The 18,302-nt window shown below is 43.4% G+C and overlaps 1 protein-coding gene across 2 annotated transcripts in view; it reads right to left on the minus strand.

The window, feature by feature from the left end:
• Window positions 1-183: 183 nt before the first annotated feature.
• Window positions 184-18,302, minus strand: part of LOC118386918 (mitofusin-1-like) — a 28,974-nt gene continuing 10,855 nt past the window's right edge. The window contains exons 7-18 of one of the 2 annotated variants that reach the window (XM_035774935.2): window positions 16,144-16,251; window positions 14,423-14,561; window positions 12,081-12,148; window positions 10,375-10,496; window positions 9,987-10,113; window positions 9,641-9,745; window positions 8,523-8,625; window positions 7,693-7,928; window positions 4,287-4,454; window positions 3,740-3,936; window positions 1,269-1,403; window positions 184-757 (exon numbers count right to left, since the gene is read on the minus strand). In XM_035774935.2, the coding sequence (XP_035630828.1) occupies window positions 688-757; window positions 1,269-1,403; window positions 3,740-3,936; window positions 4,287-4,454; window positions 7,693-7,928; window positions 8,523-8,625; window positions 9,641-9,745; window positions 9,987-10,113; window positions 10,375-10,496; window positions 12,081-12,148; window positions 14,423-14,561; window positions 16,144-16,251 (1,578 nt within the window). In that variant the 3' untranslated portion in view covers window positions 184-687. Of the gene's footprint in view, window positions 758-1,268; window positions 1,404-3,739; window positions 3,937-4,286; window positions 4,455-7,692; window positions 7,929-8,522; window positions 8,626-9,640; window positions 9,746-9,986; window positions 10,114-10,374; window positions 10,497-12,080; window positions 12,149-14,407; window positions 14,562-16,143; window positions 16,252-18,302 lie in introns of both variants that reach the window. The other variant, XM_035774923.2, reaches the window with a different exon arrangement.

Here is an 18,302-nt window from a genome sequence, read left to right on the forward strand (position 1 = left end):
GTTAGTAATTTTGATAGTTTTTTTCTGAATTCAAATGGATTTCCATTTATGTAGGTCCTTCACAAAAAACACACACACAATTCTATTTTAATGTAAAACTTTTTTTTTATTTTTTTTTTTACAATGGTGTAAACCAGAACAAATTCAGATCTGAATGAAAATCACATGCCTACATTTTTACACACACACACACACACACACACACACACACACACACACACACACACACACACACACACACACACACACACACACTCTTCAGGAGTTAGTGAAAGGCATATTCACAGTTATAAGAGCAGTAGTGTCAATGTACAGGCTACAGCACCCAACCTTCAATCTCATGCCAACCAAGTTTATGTCCTGACCTTCGGAACTGTATTCACACGACTGATTCACACAGTTACACAGAGTTTGTATTTGTGTTACAGGCAGTTTGGTTTGTTGAACTAATGGGCAGTTTGTTCTCTGCAAAGTCCTTTTCTAAAGTGTGTGGAAGACTGGACACACTTCAACAAATCTCTTAAGAGAAACATCTGTTCGGAGGTGGGGGAATCCCGGGAGCAATATTGTCGAGGGTGGACCTATTTTCTCTGAGTGGAGAGGGGAGGTCAGGGGGGGAGTCAATTCCATTTGCTGGGACTGAGTCGCTAGGGGAGCCAGTAGAGCCAGAGAGAGAAACCCAGTCCATCATTTATGGGGATTCAGATACTGGTCTGTAAAAGCCTCCAATTGCCTCTCAAACTCTGTGGCTTTGTGCCTGAAAATATATAGAAAAAGATGTTTACACATAGACCAAGATCTATTGGCACACTAATGATGTACAACCAATTATAATGAGGTGAAAATGCCTATCCAAATGAACCGTGTTGAGGTTTACTGACAAATGAATGCTGTTCACCTCAAGTGAAACTATAAAAAAAAAACTACACACATTCAGTTCAAATGGCATATCTCTGACCTTGAACCCTCAATACAACCAACAGTGAAGTAACCTATTGGAGCAGGCTTATAAAGACACCCAAGCAGAGTTCACACTTCTCTTTTTCAGGGGAAATGGAAGTTAGGTTAAAAATATGCCAATGGTGAATAAATGCCAAAATGTGACGATATATTTTTCTAGGAAAGAAAGAGACTACCAAAGCACCATAAGCATCAAAATGTTAAATCAAATGCATTGGGGATGTAAATGTTTTAAGAGGGGGGCAATAGATCTATGCAAGGGGAAAAGGTATGGGGTGACACTAGACATTGGAGGTAGCTAGACTGACCGGAGGGTCTTGGAGTGGCTCTGGACGGTCTCCAGAGTCTGGACCTTAGCAGTCAATCGGCTGATCTCTCCCTCCAGCTCCCTCTGTGTCAGGTCCACCTGCTGACACAACCTCGCAAAGGTCGTGGCCATCTCCCTGGGCAACAAAGGTCAAAGCGCTCTATCACTTATTTATTCACCACTTCACAGAAAAGAGGGGAGCGGAAGGTAGCAAGAGGTGCATATATTTGGCTTTCAGCAGATTTTTGCACTTAATACACATCAGTAGTGAATCGGTTCATAAAGCCAGAGTGTTTAGAAACATCTATATACGAGGCTCAAACATAAGTTACTGTACTGGGATTGAGGCCTGTAGATTTTTTTTATTTTTTATTTATTTCACCTTTATTTAACCAGGTAGGCTAGTTGAGAACAAGTTCTCATTTGCAACTGCGACCTGGCCAAGATAAAGCATAGCAGTGTGAACAGACAACAGAGTTACACATGGAGTAAACAGTTAACAAGTCAATAACACAGTAGGAAAAAAAAGGGAGTCTATATACATTGTGTGCAAAAGGCATGAGGAGGTAGGCGAATAATTACAATTTTGCAGATTAACACTGGAGTGATAAATGATCAGATGGGCATGTACAGGTATTAGATTGCACAGATATTAGATTGCTTCTTGTGTAAATATTTTCTGTCTGGATTTTAATGATTTGTAATGTATATTGCCGTATATTGGTGTGCAAAAGAGCAGAAAAGTAAATAAATAAAAACAGTATGGGGATGAGGTAGGTAAAAATGGGTGGGCTATTTACCGATAGACTATGTACAGCTGCAGCGATCGGTTAGCTGCTCAGATAGCAGATGTTTGAAGTTGGTGAGGGAGATAAAAGTCTCCAACTTCAGCGATTTTTGCAATTCGTTCCAGTCACAGGCAGCAGAGAACTGGAATGAAAGGCGGCCAAATGAGGTGTTGGCTTTAGGGATGATCAATGAGATACACCTGCTGGAGCGCGTGCTACGGATCGGTGTTGCCATCGTGACCAGTGAACTGAGATAAGGCGGAGCTTTACCTAGCATGGACTTGTAGATGACCTGGAGCCAGTGGGTCTGGCGACGAATATGTAGCGAGGGCCAGCCGACTAGAGCATACAAGTCGCAGTGGTGGGTGGTGTAAGGTGCTTTAGTGACAAAACGGATGGCACTGTGATAAACTGCATCCAGTTTGCTGAGTAGAGTGTTGGAAGCAATTTTGTAGATGACATCGCCGAAGTCGAGGATCGGTAGGATAGTCAGTTTTACTAGGGTAAGTTTGGCGTGTCCTAATGCAAGGAGCAGGGGCCCAGGCAAACCGGTGACCCATCAAACGTTAGCAAAATAAACAAAAACGTCATGTCTTATCATTAGGTGAATGATAAATGGCAAGTAAAAGGAGGCTAATCAACATTTTAAAATGAATCGATTTGGTAGACAAGTGTCATTATTATGACCTGCCCAGAGTTCATTGGAAGAGGAAGTGTAAAACTTAGAAATGTATCTTGGCACCATAGATAAAATGTTGCTGTTGTAAACACATTTTTCAGCAATTCTACAAACTGTTTCATTCAACTGAGAGAATATGTAGCTTTGTTGCAGCTTTGAAGCAAATTTACAGCAATTCTACACAGTTTAGCTGTAATTAGCTCCAATGACTAATTTCCTCCATATTAAAATGGAGTTTGAGATTTTGGCAATGAAGCCATTTATCTACTTCCCCAGAGTCGGATGAACAGTCATTGTGCTAACGCCAGTTAGCATTGGCTAGTGAAACTACTTCTAACTTCCTTCATACTGGACGCAGAGACATAAAAATAGTATTCACGATGGTATTCTGTTGCAGTTACGCAAGTCATGAAAACATTTTTCACATAAAATGTCCAAATATTTCCAAGAGAGAATGCCAATAGAGGGGAAAAATGTCATCAAGGCAAAGGGTGGCTACTTTGAAGAATCTCAAATATAAAATCTACGTAGAATGTATGCACACATGACTGTAAGTCGCTTTGGATAAAAGCGTCTGCTAAATGGCATATTATTATTATTATTAGGATTTATTTTAACACTTTTTTTTGATGACTACATGATTCCATATGTGTTATTTCATAGTGACGATGTCTCACTATTATTCTACAATGTAGAAAATAGTAAAAATAAATAAAAACCCTGGAATGAGTAGGTGTGTCCGAACTCTGGACTGGTACTGTATATTGTTTTTGTTTATAATATAAATTGAGGGACCACCTGCAGTAACTGACCCCAGTTTTAAAACTCGTGTCCTAATGCACACAAAAGGATCTGATAACATGGAAATACTGATTGTCAGCCACTTTCGATAACTCAAAACTGGTTTAAAATAGAAACAAACCTAGATTTTAGAGTGAACTTCCCCCTTTAAGCTGATCTTTATTCCCAGAAATGGCATTTATACAGAATACAGCCTGTACTTACTGCTGGACCTGGTGGCTGCAGTTGGCACTGGTGAAGCGGACAATGAGTTGTAGTTTCTCTGTGGCGTAGTCCACAAACTGGCGCTTGAGCGCATGCTCCTTGGCCTTGGTGGTCCATGTGAGCTTCTCCCACAAGTAGAGTAGGCCGTACATGGAGGCCGACAGGGCTATGAGCCGCCAGCCCACCGTCCGGCACACCTAGCACACACACGGGTAAGAGAGAGGTGGTTTTAATTTTTTTGGTAGTGGAACTCTGTATGGGAAGCAGCACCCATATTAATCAGCTACATCTGTTGTGTTGGTTACACATCTGTATAGAGCCGTACATATACAATATACCAGGATTCTCGTAGAAAAATATTTTATTTTAGTGTGTGCTAAATATATCTATACTATAAATCAAATAGTCTAGATAAAGGATTTATTTTTGTCACTTAATTTAAGATGGATTGAGATGTATGGATGCATGTATAGAGCATGGTCCGTACTGTATAGCCCATTATAATGACAAACGGGTTGCCAGATTAGGTGGGAGTACTATTACTCACCACTCCTCCAACGATGACCACAGTCATGGAGGTGCGGGAGGTGAGGGAGGCCAGGTTGGTGGCCATGGACATCATCAGCTCCTCATGGGAGAGCGCAGCGTCCTGGGGATGTGCTACCGCCACACTGGAGGGGCCACTGGAGGGCGTGGTGGACAGGGAGTGTGTCATCTTTAACAGGACAGGAAGGAGGGACACAGTAATGACAAAGTAGACATTTTTGAAAATGCATGAATAAAAAAATAAAAAACGGGAATATCATATTTACATAAGTATTCAGACCCTTTTCTCTGTACTTTGTTGAAGCACCTTTGGCAGCGATTACAGCCGAGTCTTCTTGGGTATGACACTACAAGTTTGGCACACTTGTATTTGGGGACTTTCTCCCATTTTTCTCTGCAGATCCTCACAAACACTGCCAGGTTGGATGGGGAACGTCGCTGCGCAGCTATTTCAAGTCTCTCCAGAGATGTTTGATCAGGTTCAAGTCCAGGCTTTAGCTGGGCCACTCAAGGACATTTAGAGACTTGTCCTGAAGCCTCTCCTGCATTGTCTTGGCTGTGTGCTTAGGGTCGTTGTTCTGTTGGAAGGTGAACCTTCACCCCAGTCTGAGGTCCTGAGCGAGCAGATTTTCATCAAGGATCTCTGTACTTTGCTCCATTCATTTATCCCTCGATCCTGATTAGTCTCCCAGTCCATGCCGCTGAAAAACATCCCCACAGCATGAGGCTGCCACCACCATGCTTCACCGTAGGGATGGTGGCAGGTTTCCACTAGACATTCCTCTGGCCAAAGAGTTCAATCTTGGTTTCATCAGACCAGGGAATCTTGTTTCTCATGGTCTGAGTCCTTAAGGTGCCTTTTAGCAAACTCCAAGTTGCCTGTCATCTGCCTTTTACTGCGGAGTGGCTTCCGTCTGGCCACTCTACCATAAAGGCCTGATTTGTAGAATGCCTGCAGAGATGTTTGTCCTTCTGGAAGGTTCTCCCATCTCCACAGAGGAACTCTGGAGCTCCGTCAGAGTGTCCATCGGGTTCTTGGTCACCTCCCTGACCAAGGCCCTTCTCCACCGATTGCTCAGTTTGGCTGGGCGGCCAGCTCTAGGAAGACTCTTTGTGGTTCCAGACTTATTCCATTTAAGAATGATGGGGGCCACTGTGTTCTTGGGGACCATCAACACTGCAGAAATGTTTTGGGAACCTTCCCAGATCTGTGCCTCGACACAATCCTGTCTATGGGCTCTACGGACAATTCCTTCGACCTCATAGCTTGGTTTTTGCTCTGACATGCACAGTCAACTGTGGGACCTTATATAGACAGTTGTGTGCCTTTCCAAATCATGTCCAATCAACTGAATTTACCACAGGTGCACTCCAATCAAGTTGTAGAAACATCTCAAAGATGATCAGTGGAAACCGGATTCACCTGAGCTCAATTTTGAATTGCATAAAATTAAACTGTTTATCCTTTATGGGATATCGTGTGTAGATTGTTGAGAGAAAAATATAATTTGTATCAATTTTAGAATAAGGCTGTAATGTAACAAAATGTGGAAAAAGTCAAGGGGTCTGAATACTTTCTGAATGCACCTTATCCTATACCAGGGATGTTATTGGGACAATGTACTATAGGAAAGGAGCTCTCAGCTCATTTGAATTTCTCCATTGTTTCACTGGTGAACTATCAGTGTGTGTGTAGGTGCGTGTGTGTATGTATGTATGTATCTATGTATGTTTGAATTCAAAATATACAAATATCAGCATATCAGTTAGGCCAGAATATGAAGGGGAAGAATAAGTTCACAGGCCTAATATTGGAGAATGACAGGTTTGGTTGAAACTGTATTTTAAAAGTGGTATCGACATCCGGTCTACTCTACATTATCCATTACACACTAAAACATATTGATTAGTGTGTATTATATCTAACCCATGCGTTTCAACTGTGGTTACCTGAAAGTTCTTGTTGACCAGCATCAAGACTATTAACAATTATTAGTCGTATATCATATCACACTACAGCTACGACAGACATGACCAAAGGTATGTGGACATCTGCTCGTCGAACATCTCATTCCAAAATCATGGCCATTAATATGGAGTTGGTCATCCGTTTGCTGCTAACAGCCTCCACTCTTCTGGGAAGGCTTTCCACTAAATGTTGGAACATTGCTGCGAGGACTTGCTTCCATTCACCCACAAGAGCACTAGTGAGGTCGAGCACTCATGTTGGGCGATTAGGCCTTGCTCGCAGTCTGGCGTTCCAATTCATCCCAAAAGTTTTCGATGGGGTTGAGGTCAGGGCTCTGTGCATGCCAGTCAAGTTCTTCCACATCGATCAACAAACCATTTCTGTATGCACTTTGCTTTGTGCACAGGAGCATTGTCATGCTTAAAACAGGAAAGGGCCTTCCCCAAACTGTTGCCACAAAGTTGGAGGCACAGAATCATCTAGAATGTCATTGGATGCTGTATCATTAAGATTTCCCTTCGCTGGAACGAAGGGGCCTAGCCCGAACCATGAAAAACAGCCCAAGACCATTATTCCACCTCCACCAAACTATACAGTTGGCACTATGCATTGGGGCAAGTAAAGTTCTCCTGGCATCCGCCAAACCCAGATTAGTCCGTTGACTGCCAGATAGTGAAGCGTGATTCATCACTCCAGTTTCCACTGCTCCAGAGTCCAATGGCCACAAGCTTTACACCACACCAGCTGACGCTTGGCATTGCGCAGGGTTATCTTAGGGTTATGCTCGGCCATGGAAACCCATTTCACAAAGCTCCTGACAAACAGTTCTTGTGCTGACGTTGCTTCCAGAGGCAGTTTGAAACTCAGTAGTAAGTGTTGCAACCAAGGACAGACAATTTTTATTTGCTACCCACTTCAGCACTTGACTGTCCCGTTCTGTGAGCTTGTATGGCCTACCACTTCGTGGCTGAGCCATTGTTGCTCCTAGACGTTTCAACTTCACAATAACAGCACTTACGATTGACCGGGGCAGCTCTAGCAGGATAGATATTTGACAAACTAACTTGTTGGAAAGGTGGTATCCTATGACGGTGATACGTTGAAAGTCACTGAGCTCTTCAGTAAGGCCATTCTACTGCCAATATTTGTCTGTGGAGTATGTATGGTGTGTGCTCGATTTTATACAACGGTCAGAAACGGGTGTGGCTGAAATAGCCAAATCCACTAACGTCATGGGGTGCCCACATACATACATTTTACCAAAGTACCCATCCCCATAATTTCTCACCTTCGTATTTTACTGGAATAACGAGAAGTTGCCCCAAGACCCTGATCCTGAGACATTTTTACATTTCCCCCACTAATGGTTAAGGTTAGGACTGTGGGAAGGAAAGCAGATCCTAGATCTGTAAGTTGGGGAAACTTCTTCCTGTCTTACCTGCGTTACTTGGAAGTTCCTGTCGACCAGCATGAGGGCCCGCTTTGCATTGGTAGGCCCCAGGAAGCGGTTGACCAGTGCCGTCCAGCCCATTGAGAACTGGAACTCAATGTTCTCCTGGAAGTCTGAGCAGAGCGTGGCGCAGTTCAGGTTGTAGCTCAGGTCAAATTTGCGGCTTGGCACAAGCGTTTGTATCTGGCTCTGAACAGCAGGGGGCAGCAGAGGCTGCATACTCTCTGGTGGCGGGGAGAAACAAGGAAGGAAACAAACAAGTCAGGTGACGTCACTGAAATCGTCTAGATGACTTTTGATCCAAATACTTCCTGCTTCCCTTGTTCCTTGCAGTCCTCAGAGATCTGACAGAACTGGATCAGTGGAAGCTATGTAGTAGAACCCTCTGAATAGGCCCCCTACCCAATTGTGTTAGATTACATAAAATAAGGTAGGGTTTAAAACAGGGCCTTCCTTTCCATGACCGTCTCTATACATACAATGATCTGAGAGGAATAAATGGGTGAGAAGTGCGCTGGGCGTACTTTTCCTCAACCAATTGGTTTACTCCCTCAAAGTAATTTCATAGAGGTCCATTAGATCTTTGTCAATCTGCTTTATGACTGGTTGCCTGGGCACACACACGGGATCGTGAGCCTATGAGCCTGTGTCATGACCAAACCTGAACCCAGATCTGCTTGTGTCGTCATGCCAACTCTTGACCATAAGAGTAGGGAAGACAGCATTAACAGATGTGGGACCAGGCTAATCATGACCAGGGCTAGCCTAAACACAGCCTGTTTTATGGGGTGGTGTTACGTGCTGCACCAACTACCTACCGATCATGTCTCTCTGGGAGGACTGCAGGGAGGCGTTGACGGCATTGGAGCAGCGGAAGGCCAGGTTTTTGCCCATGCCCTCTTCAATATGGCTCAGTAGATCCTGTACACAGGGTGAGGGCGGGCAACCGCAGGACATGGTCAGAGATGGAACAGTCAAAGAATGGTCATGGAACGGTCACAGAAAAAGAGGTCACTACTACTGTGTTAGAGTCATGATGGTCCTAACCTAAATGCTCAGTCTGTTACATTAGCGACAAAGCTTCAATTTCAAGGAACCTTGGCGTGATCCTGGACAACACCCTGTCGTTCTCAACTAACATCAAGGCGGTGGCCCGTTCCTGTAGGTTCATGCTCTACAACATCCGCAGAGTACGACCCTGCCTCACACAGGAAGCGGCGCAGGTCCTAATCCAGGCACTTGTCATCTCCCGTCTGGATTACTGCAACTCGCTGTTGGCTGGGCTCCCTGCCTGTGCCATTAAACCCCTACAACTCATCCAGAACGCCGCAGCCCGTCTGGTGTTCAACCTTCCCAAGTTCTCTCACGTCACCCCGCTCCTCCGCTCTCTCCACTGGCTTCCAGTTGAAGCTCGCATCCGCTACAAGACCATGGTGCTTGCCTACGGAGCTGTGAGGGGAACGGCACCTCAGTACCTCCAGGCTCTGATCAGGCCCTACACCCAAACAATGGCACTGCGTTCATCCACCTCTGGCCTGCTCGCCTCCCTACCACTGAGGAAGTACAGTTCCCGCTCAGCCCAGTCAAAACTGTTCGCTGCTCTGGCTCCCCAATGGTGGAACACACTCCCTCACGACGCCAGGACAGCGGAGTCAATCACCACCTTCCGGAGACACCTGAAACCCCACCTCTTTAAGGAATACCTAGGATAGGATAAAGTAATCCTTCTCACCCCCCTTAAAAGATTTAGATGCACTATTGTAAAGTGGCTGTTCCACTGGATGTCATAAGGTGAATGCACCAATTTGTAAGTCGCTCTGGATAAGAGCGTCTGCTAAATGACTTAAATGTAATGTAAATGTAAGGAGAAGCTGCCATAGAAAGCAGACCTGTGTCCGCCGTGGCAGTCTTTGGTGTAACGCAAAATCAAACTCACCGATTTGTAGAGCTTGAGGACGTGGGGCGAGGGTTGGAAGTCCGAGTGGAACTCCTCAATTAGCACGTTGAGACGACAGATCTCTTCGCCCATGGCGCTAGATACCTAGAGAAAACGGTTGTATTAGTGCCTGGGGAAAATGTTTTAATTTTATTTTTAATGTGCACCACTTGTGGTAACCCTTGGAATGGATTGAGTTACGGCTGTAATAAATCCAGAAATTGTAGTTGGCAGTATGACCCTGGAGGGACAGAGTTGTGCTTCCCTGCACTGTTAAGAGGCTTAGGACGGGCATATTTCACAAACATTGGAAAAAAATTCATGTTATCAGAATAGCGTGATTTACCTTGCTCTCCACCTCTTCTGTAATGTCCTTGATCTTCATCTTGATGTCCTCTATGAGCAGGCTGAGCTGGTTCTTCACAAACTCCAGACGATCCATCTGGTATTCACGGTCCTCCAATGAGGCCACTCTATACGGCAGACAGGAAGTGGTAAGGTGAGACACAGGAAGTCAGTGCTTCCACCAGGAAGTACACGGATTGCGATCCAATGTCCATAGCATACGACTAAACTGCTATTACAACAGATACTAAGGTATCGTAATATTCATTGGATAAAAATATTGAATTGTAATAAAATGTAAAAGTGCTGCAGGAACATTTGGCAACGATTAAACAGAAGACCACCCCGAAAGAACAGAGTGATGCGGGGATGGAACGGGGGACACCCACCTCTTCTCTGCCGCCTCGATGTTGATGGCATCCATGATGGCTTTGACTGTCTCAGTGATCTGCTTGGCCCTTACAGTGTGCTGCTCAAACTTTGTTTTCACTGCTGACTGCGAGATACACTCCTGCGAGGCCATATAATAGCACACACGTCACTGTGAATGGGGTCTGCGAAACACACACACAGGGTGGCGACACACACAGTGGTGGTGGGACGAAAGGGGACAAGATAGACAACTGCTGAAGCAATTTAAGAATGTGAAGGAGAAAAAAAAAAGGCATTTGCCGTCAGCAGCTCTGTATCAAGAGTCCCACAGCCCCGTTGGTTCTAGGTTCACAGTAACGTGTTCAATGAAGCAATAGCAAAATCATAGGAACAAAAGTCAACACAAGAAACAACAATCCTAAGAAAAGAGGATTACTATTTAAAACAACTCAGAAAATACTAAATGCAGGCAACAGAATCAAACATGAGACAGGGTGAACAGAATGAAAATGTAACTGAAAGAAACAGATGATCCTCGCCTAAGCAAATCTAGACTTCAGCAATGAAGACGCAGATTGATGGCAATGTGCACATTGATTGGCCTAAGCAGGGGTTCTGAGGCGCCGGCTTGGCGACTCGCGATTGGTGGAGAGAGACTAGTAGTTCGGAGATGAGTTGGAGGTCGAGACTACAGGTTTCTCTCGCAGCACAGGATCATAGAAATAGAGTGATTAGAATGGTTCACCACTCACATCTGTAGTGGCATGTGACAGAATCTAGTTAACATCCTATTCAACAGTTTTTCCTTTAGGTGTCCGACCCAATAAAGAGGTAAACGGTATGAGGCAGCATAACTACAGAATATTCTCTCTTGCAAATCTTTTCTATACCATTTCTCTACGCACACATCCACAAACAGCAGCAGCTACCATTGTGCTTGAGCAGGTGCCCCTGGAAAATCTCTGTCACTTTAGGAGGAAGATAACAGGGCTGGGAATTGCCAGGGTCCTTACGATAGGTGCCGATATGATATGTATTGCGATTCTATATGCATTTCCATTCGATACTGTGATTTTATTGCAATTTGATGGTCCAAACATTGCTCACTATATATGTCTGCTGCAGAGAGACGGGAGAGCATGAGAAAATGAGTTTTGATCAGTCAGGGAAATAAAAGTGCTGAAAACATGTTGGCTCACTATTTAAATAGATGGAGAACAAACTATTGGATGAAAAATTAAATCGTTTTGGCACTACCAATAGAGGCAAAAAAAATGAGTGGAGTCAAATATCAATTTAATATTATTGTGACATGTAACTATCAATTTATTTTCCCTAGTCACTAGAAGATAAATGTGATAAGTGCCAGTTCTGGCCATCCTCCCAGATCGCTCCAAAACTAAGTCCAGTGTCACACTGGCAAAAGCCAGGAAGGAGAATTCAGAGAGAGAGTGAGTTTGACTGAGGAGCCATGGTGTTTGGCTTGACTGGACTACACACCGATTTCACTTCATTTTGAAAAAAATAATAATAATCCTAAGTAGTTCTGCCATTTAATTTGAAATGAATTACTTCATACTGTGGGGTTTTCATATACATTTCAGAGGAGTTGGAGACGTTGCATCTAATCATTAAACGATCTCCATGTTTGAGGCTGAGAACGAGTGGCGTTAAACATCACACACACACACACACAAACAGACACGCACACACTAGAACTTGCCTCAAATATCCTCTCGAAACTCTGGAACTCCTTGAGCCTCTCGTGGAAGCCTTCTGCTAAAGCTCCACCTGAGAAAGCGGCACACTGTCAAACAAAAGATCACCACATCACAGCACCATTATCTCTCCATAACGGAGTGTATCACACTGCCATTTTGGCTTCAAACTCCTACGATGATTTGGTTGCACCAAAACCTTGTTGTGGGGCCAGGCATTTTATTTTTCTAGTTTAATGATCTTATATAAACCGATTCAATGTGCTTCATTCAAAGTGTACTAAAATGGTGTGACTCAAGAAATACTGTATGTCCAAGCAGGAATGCATGATTCACGATACTTAAATTTTCCCCCATCAGATTATGTAATCCTTGTTATGTGTAATCCATTACTCTCCAGGTGGAGAGAAGATGCCAGGCTAAAAGCAGAGCTCGCAAGACCACATTCACCATAACACTCAAACGAAAGGTCATTTTGGAGCATGTGAGCCAATGGATTGCATAAGTGACTTGATCCCATGTAGGGTGGTGTTAGCCAGAGTTGATAGGGTAGTTTTAGTTTGATTGTTTTCTAGCTTGGCTGGGGATGTTTTGTTTAGATAGTACACTGTGGATCTAATTTGGGGAGGCCTAGAAGGCATTCTGCACACACAGTGTGGACAGGACACAACCTTTGACCTGTCACTAATACAGCCATGAACACACCCCCAAACCGAGCAATTAATAATTAACAAATAGGACAATTCTGCTTAATTCTGTGTTTTCATGGGCTCCACTCTAGTTCCCTGCAGCTAATCTGGGCTGTATGGTCACTGGAGATGGCTTGAGCTGACAAATGAGTTAAAGACTGCATTACATAGACAAGATGTGGTGGGTTTATCAGAGATAGCCAGGAGGAGTTAGAACAATTCCTCACTGTCTCAAAATAATCCTTGCATCTGGGAAACTAAGCAGAGGTGGGGTTAAGACAACAACCCACGTGCAGATAACAGGACGAACCCAGAGTGGCTTATGATGCTCCTTGGTCTGCATGAGGGGGGTTGAACCAACCATGACTGAGCATTGTTAGTGCCAGCTACATATAGTACTCTGCATTTGTGTAAAGGTTAGGTTACTCGGTCCAACACTCAAGGGGGGCGACCAGACTCATTACTGCAATAATTAAATCGATATTAAATAAAGATGCTTGTTTGAAGAAATTACCAAATCTTTCTCAGTACTGAATTTCCACGACACTGCCCACTGAACTACTTACTAGAGGTGTGAACGCTTAAACGAAATTGGGATCCTTAACGTTAACAACAATTCTTAATTGTTTTCCCCCCACAAAATTTGAATCACAGCGCAGTTATCACAAAACGTATTTTCTGTGTTATAGCCTAACTAACTGTAAAAGGCAGAGTGGGTCAATTTCCGCAACAACTAAGACCTGGCTACCTCGCTGTGGACAGCGTGAATCAAACCCGTACACATGCGCATATACTGTGTGTGACCGTGAAGTGTTGCATCTTGCCTATTTGTTGATGATAGGCCCTGTTTTACTGAAGTTGTGAGACATTGCAAGCCAACAAATTGTGAGATACAGCACTGAGATTTTGATTGCCGATAGATAGGCCTAGTGCACAGTTCTGCCTGGTGGCCGACCTGCCTATACTGTGCCCCTCCCCTCCCTCTCTCTCCATCCCTCACTGGTGCACTGAAAGATGCAAGTGTTTGTGTTTTCGGAAGTATGGCTACTAATCAGTCTCCTCCGTTATAAAAATACATCATCTTAGGAGTCGATTCTGGTATCTTGACACTCAGAAATGGGTATCGACATGTAAGGAATCGAGGAATCAATTATTTTGGAGTCGACTCTCACTACGTCATCGTCGTTAACAGTTGGAAAAATGGCAGAGAAAGGCGAGCGACAGCAGCAAAATCCTGTATGGCAATACTTTGAGAAGTTAAATGAGAAGGAAATGCGAACTTTGCGTGGTGGAGTTGAGGGACAGTAATGGTAGTACAGGAGCAATGCTTAACCATCGAAAAGGGATGCAGCGTGAGACCGGTGCTGGCAGCAGCACAGCTGCGTTGTGAATTCACATGGAATTTTAAGATTGTTTCGGATTGTTTTACCAGAAAACACAAAAAATGGCCGTTTAAACATTAAGAAAAAACTATTTGTGACATCCTTACTACCTACCTACAACAATACACACCTGGTTTGACCACTGCGGACACCAAAACACACACCTACCCACCCATCAACACACACACACATCCACACCCGCTTGCCTACCCACCCATCGACACGCCCACAGCCTCCTGGTTTGACCACCGCGGGGCTTACCGGACTCTGGCATACCCTGAGCTCGCTGCATGCGGGAGTTGAGCACCTCTTTGGCCGACACAAAAAAGATGCGGTTGGGCGCCTGCTCCCGGTCCATTACCTTCAGCTCATCCACCAGGAAGTTGACACAGCGGTCCGTGTGCTGCTTCCGCACCTGTAGTGGGAAACGTTACTGCATCATTACTACAACATTACCACATAGCACTAACAAAAACACTCATGGAGTCATAAACGTAATTTGCACTTCAGCTCGAGGCTTGAGTGGTATACTGTATATGCCATATATGGCAGTGGAGGCTCCTCAGAGGAGGAAGGGGAGGATCTTCTCCTCAGTGAATTTCTTTAAAATTATGAAACATTAAAAAAAAGTGATCCTTTATAAATAAAACAATACTAAATATACAGTTGAAGTCGGAAGTTTACATACACCTTAGCTAAATACATTTCAACTCAGCTTTTCACAATTCCTGACCTTTAATCCTAGTAAAAATTCCCTGTCTTAGGTCAGTTAGGATCACCATCATTTGTGAAGTGCACCAGTCCCCCCTGCAGCAAAGCACCCCAACAACACGATGCTGCAACCCCTATGCTTCACGGTTGGGATGGTGATCTTCGGCTTGCAAGCCTCCCACTTCTTCCTACCAAACATAACGATGGTCATTAGGGCCAAACAGTTCTATTTTTGTTTCATCAGACCAGAGGACATTTCTGCAAAAAGTAAGATCTTTGTCCCCATGTGCAGTTGCAAACCATAGTCTGGCTTTGATATGGCGGTTATGGAGCAGTGGCTTCTTCCTTGCTGAGCGGCCTTTCAGGTTATGTCGATATAGGACTCATTTTACTGTGGATATAGATACTTTTTTTTACCTGTTTCCTCCAGCATCTTCACACGGTCCTTTGCTGTTGTTCTGTGATTGATTTGCACTTTTTGCACCAAAGTGCGTTCATCTCTAAGAGACAGAACGCATCTCCTTCTTGAGCGGTATGATGACTGTGTGGTCCCATGGTGTTTATACTTGTTCATCTATACAAACAATAGTACACGTGGACCTTCAGGCATTTGGAAATTGCTCCCAAGGATGAACCAGACTTGTGGAGGTCTACAATTGTTTTTCTGAGGTCTTGGATGATTTCTTTTGATTTTCCCATGATGACAAGCAAAGAGGCACTGAGTTTGAAGGTAGGCCTTGAAATTCATCCACAGGTACACCTCCAATTGACTCAAATGATGTCAATAAGCCCATCAGAAACTTATAAAGCCATGACATCATTTTCTGGAGTTTTCAAAGCTGTTTAAAGGCACAGTCAACTTAGTGTATGTAAACTTCTTACCCACTGGAATTGTGATAGTGAATTATAAGTGAAATAATCCGTCTGTAAACAATTGTTGGAAAAATTACATGTGTCATGTACAAAGTAGATGTCCTAACCGACTTGTCAGAACTATCGTTTGTTATTAACAATAAATTCATGGAGTGGTTGAAAAATACGTTTTAATGACTACAACCTAAGTGTATGTAAACTTCTGACTTTCAACTGCACATATTTTTTTAAATAGCATCCCCTTGTCTGTACTGCCGGTAATACCATATGCCCAGGTACGGTACAGGAACAGAATAAAAAGGTATGAAAATCTTGATACTGCTCAACCCTATTTCAGCACCAGTGGCTAATTCTTCTATTCTGAACTTTCAAAAAATGTATTAATGCCCCGTTATTGTTGGTAAGACACTCACATCCTCCATGTACTCTGGCTCGCTGGCCGAGGCATCCCACCGGTTGTTGAGGATGAAGATGTTAGGTTTGGAGAGTTTCTCGTTCACCTTGTGGAAGAAATGCTTCTCCTGGAGGACACACAAAAAAAATGCATGGTCAGAAATAGTTAGCGCACCAACAAAGAAACAGCCTTACTAATATCAAAGTGCTGTGTTAACCTTTACTTTAAAAAAAAAAATATATATATATATATCATAAGGAGAATTTTATTGATTTAATTTGACAGGACAGTTGGAAGAGAAATCGGTGGATAGATATTGGAGGAGGAGGCAGAGACAGTTGGTCGAGGTGGGGCTCGAAAACCCGGTTGCCAAGGACGTATGTGGTCCGGAGTCTAAAACTTTACCGACTACACCAGACTGTGGCAAGTGTTTAACCTTTAGCCACAATTCAGAGATAAGGTGTCCCAATGTACTGTGTACATACAGTCTGTGTGTGGAGGTGACCCACATACATAAACACTCCAATACAATAGGGAACGTGTAGTATACACACACACACACACACACACACACACACACAGACTCAGTCAGTCTATACGGGAAGGAGATGTGCCAAGGGCTTTTGTCAAGTGTCACAAAGATAGGTCATTGGCTAATTCGATAGAGAAGGGCTCCATTCATTGAAAGACTGTTATTGTCTGTTGTTTATCAAACAGTTGAGTTTCATTCAAAAACTAAACTTAGCTAGAACAAGTGCTCATTCACTTGAATAAGACATTGTGTTTGTCCAAGAGCAAGGTATTATCAGTCAAATAATGCATTTCTACTATATAGAGTACTTCAAATATATAGGGTTCTATGATTTAATTAAACAGAGGCTGGGTATCCTAGGGTGCTTATTCAAAGAGTGATTTGGCACAGATAACGAGCGAGCTCGGTGATTGACTATGTGCCCTGACATTCTGTGAATGCCTCGGCAGACAAACAGAGCTGGTCCTGAGTGCTGGACAAAATGGAGACTGCCCTATCCTAGACTATAACAAGCATAGGAAAGAAAACAACCTCTCCTTCCTCACAAGAAAACACTTCCTTTAGTGTGTCAGTTCACATACCAATTCTCACACTTAGTTCAAATGTAATACCCTTAGATAAAAGAGGCATCATTCCAATATGACAATTGGGTACAAGCTGCTTAATATGCACAGATTTTCTTGAAAACATTGTTGAAATATGTTGACAATTCCTTCTAGTTGTTCGAAGAACAATTTTGCTCATTTGTTGCTTCATAGAACAGAGTGCATTAGGAAAGTATTAAAACCCCTTGATTTTTTTACACATTGTTTCGTTACAGCCTTATTCTAAAATGTTTTAAATTACATTTTTTACTCATTAATATACACAATACCCCATAATGGCAAAGCGAAAACAGGGTTTTAGAAATTATTGCAAATGTATAAAATAAAATAAATATTTACATAAGTATTCAGACCTGTTGCTATGAGACTCAAAATTAAGCCCAGGTGCTTCCTGTTTCCATTGATCATCTTTGAGATGTTTCTACAACTTGATTGGAGTGCTTTTGTGGTAAATTCAATTGATTGGTCATGATTTGGAAAGGAACACATCTGTCAATATAAGGTCCCACAGTTGACAATACATGTCAGAGCAAAAACCAAGTCATGAGGTCAAAGGAATGGTCTGAAGAGCTTCGAGACAGGATTATGTCAAGGCACAGATCTGGGGAAGAACATCAAAACATTTTTGCAGCATTGAATGTCCCCAAGAACACAGTGGTCTCCACCATTCTTAAATAGGAGAAGTTTGTAAACACCTCGATCCTTCCTCGAGCTGGCCGCCCAGCAAAACTGAGCAATCGGGGGAGAAGGGCCTTGGTCAGGGAGGTGACCAAGAACCGATAATGACTCTGACAGAGCTCTAGAGTTCCTCTGTGGAGATGGGAGAACCTTCCAGAAGGACAACCATCTTTGCAGCACTTCACCAATCAGGCCTTTATGGTAGTGTCCAAACAGAAGTCACTCCTCAGTAAAAAGGCACATGACAACCCGCTTGGAGTTTGGCAAAAGGCACCTTAAGTACTCAGACCATACATAAGAAACAAGATTCTCTGGTCTGATGAAACCAAGAACACTTTGGCCTGAATGACAAGCTTCACATCT

This window comes from Oncorhynchus keta, chromosome 1 (assembly GCF_023373465.1).
Source record: "Oncorhynchus keta strain PuntledgeMale-10-30-2019 chromosome 1, Oket_V2, whole genome shotgun sequence".
NCBI classification, from domain to species: Eukaryota; Metazoa; Chordata; class Actinopteri; order Salmoniformes; family Salmonidae; genus Oncorhynchus; species Oncorhynchus keta.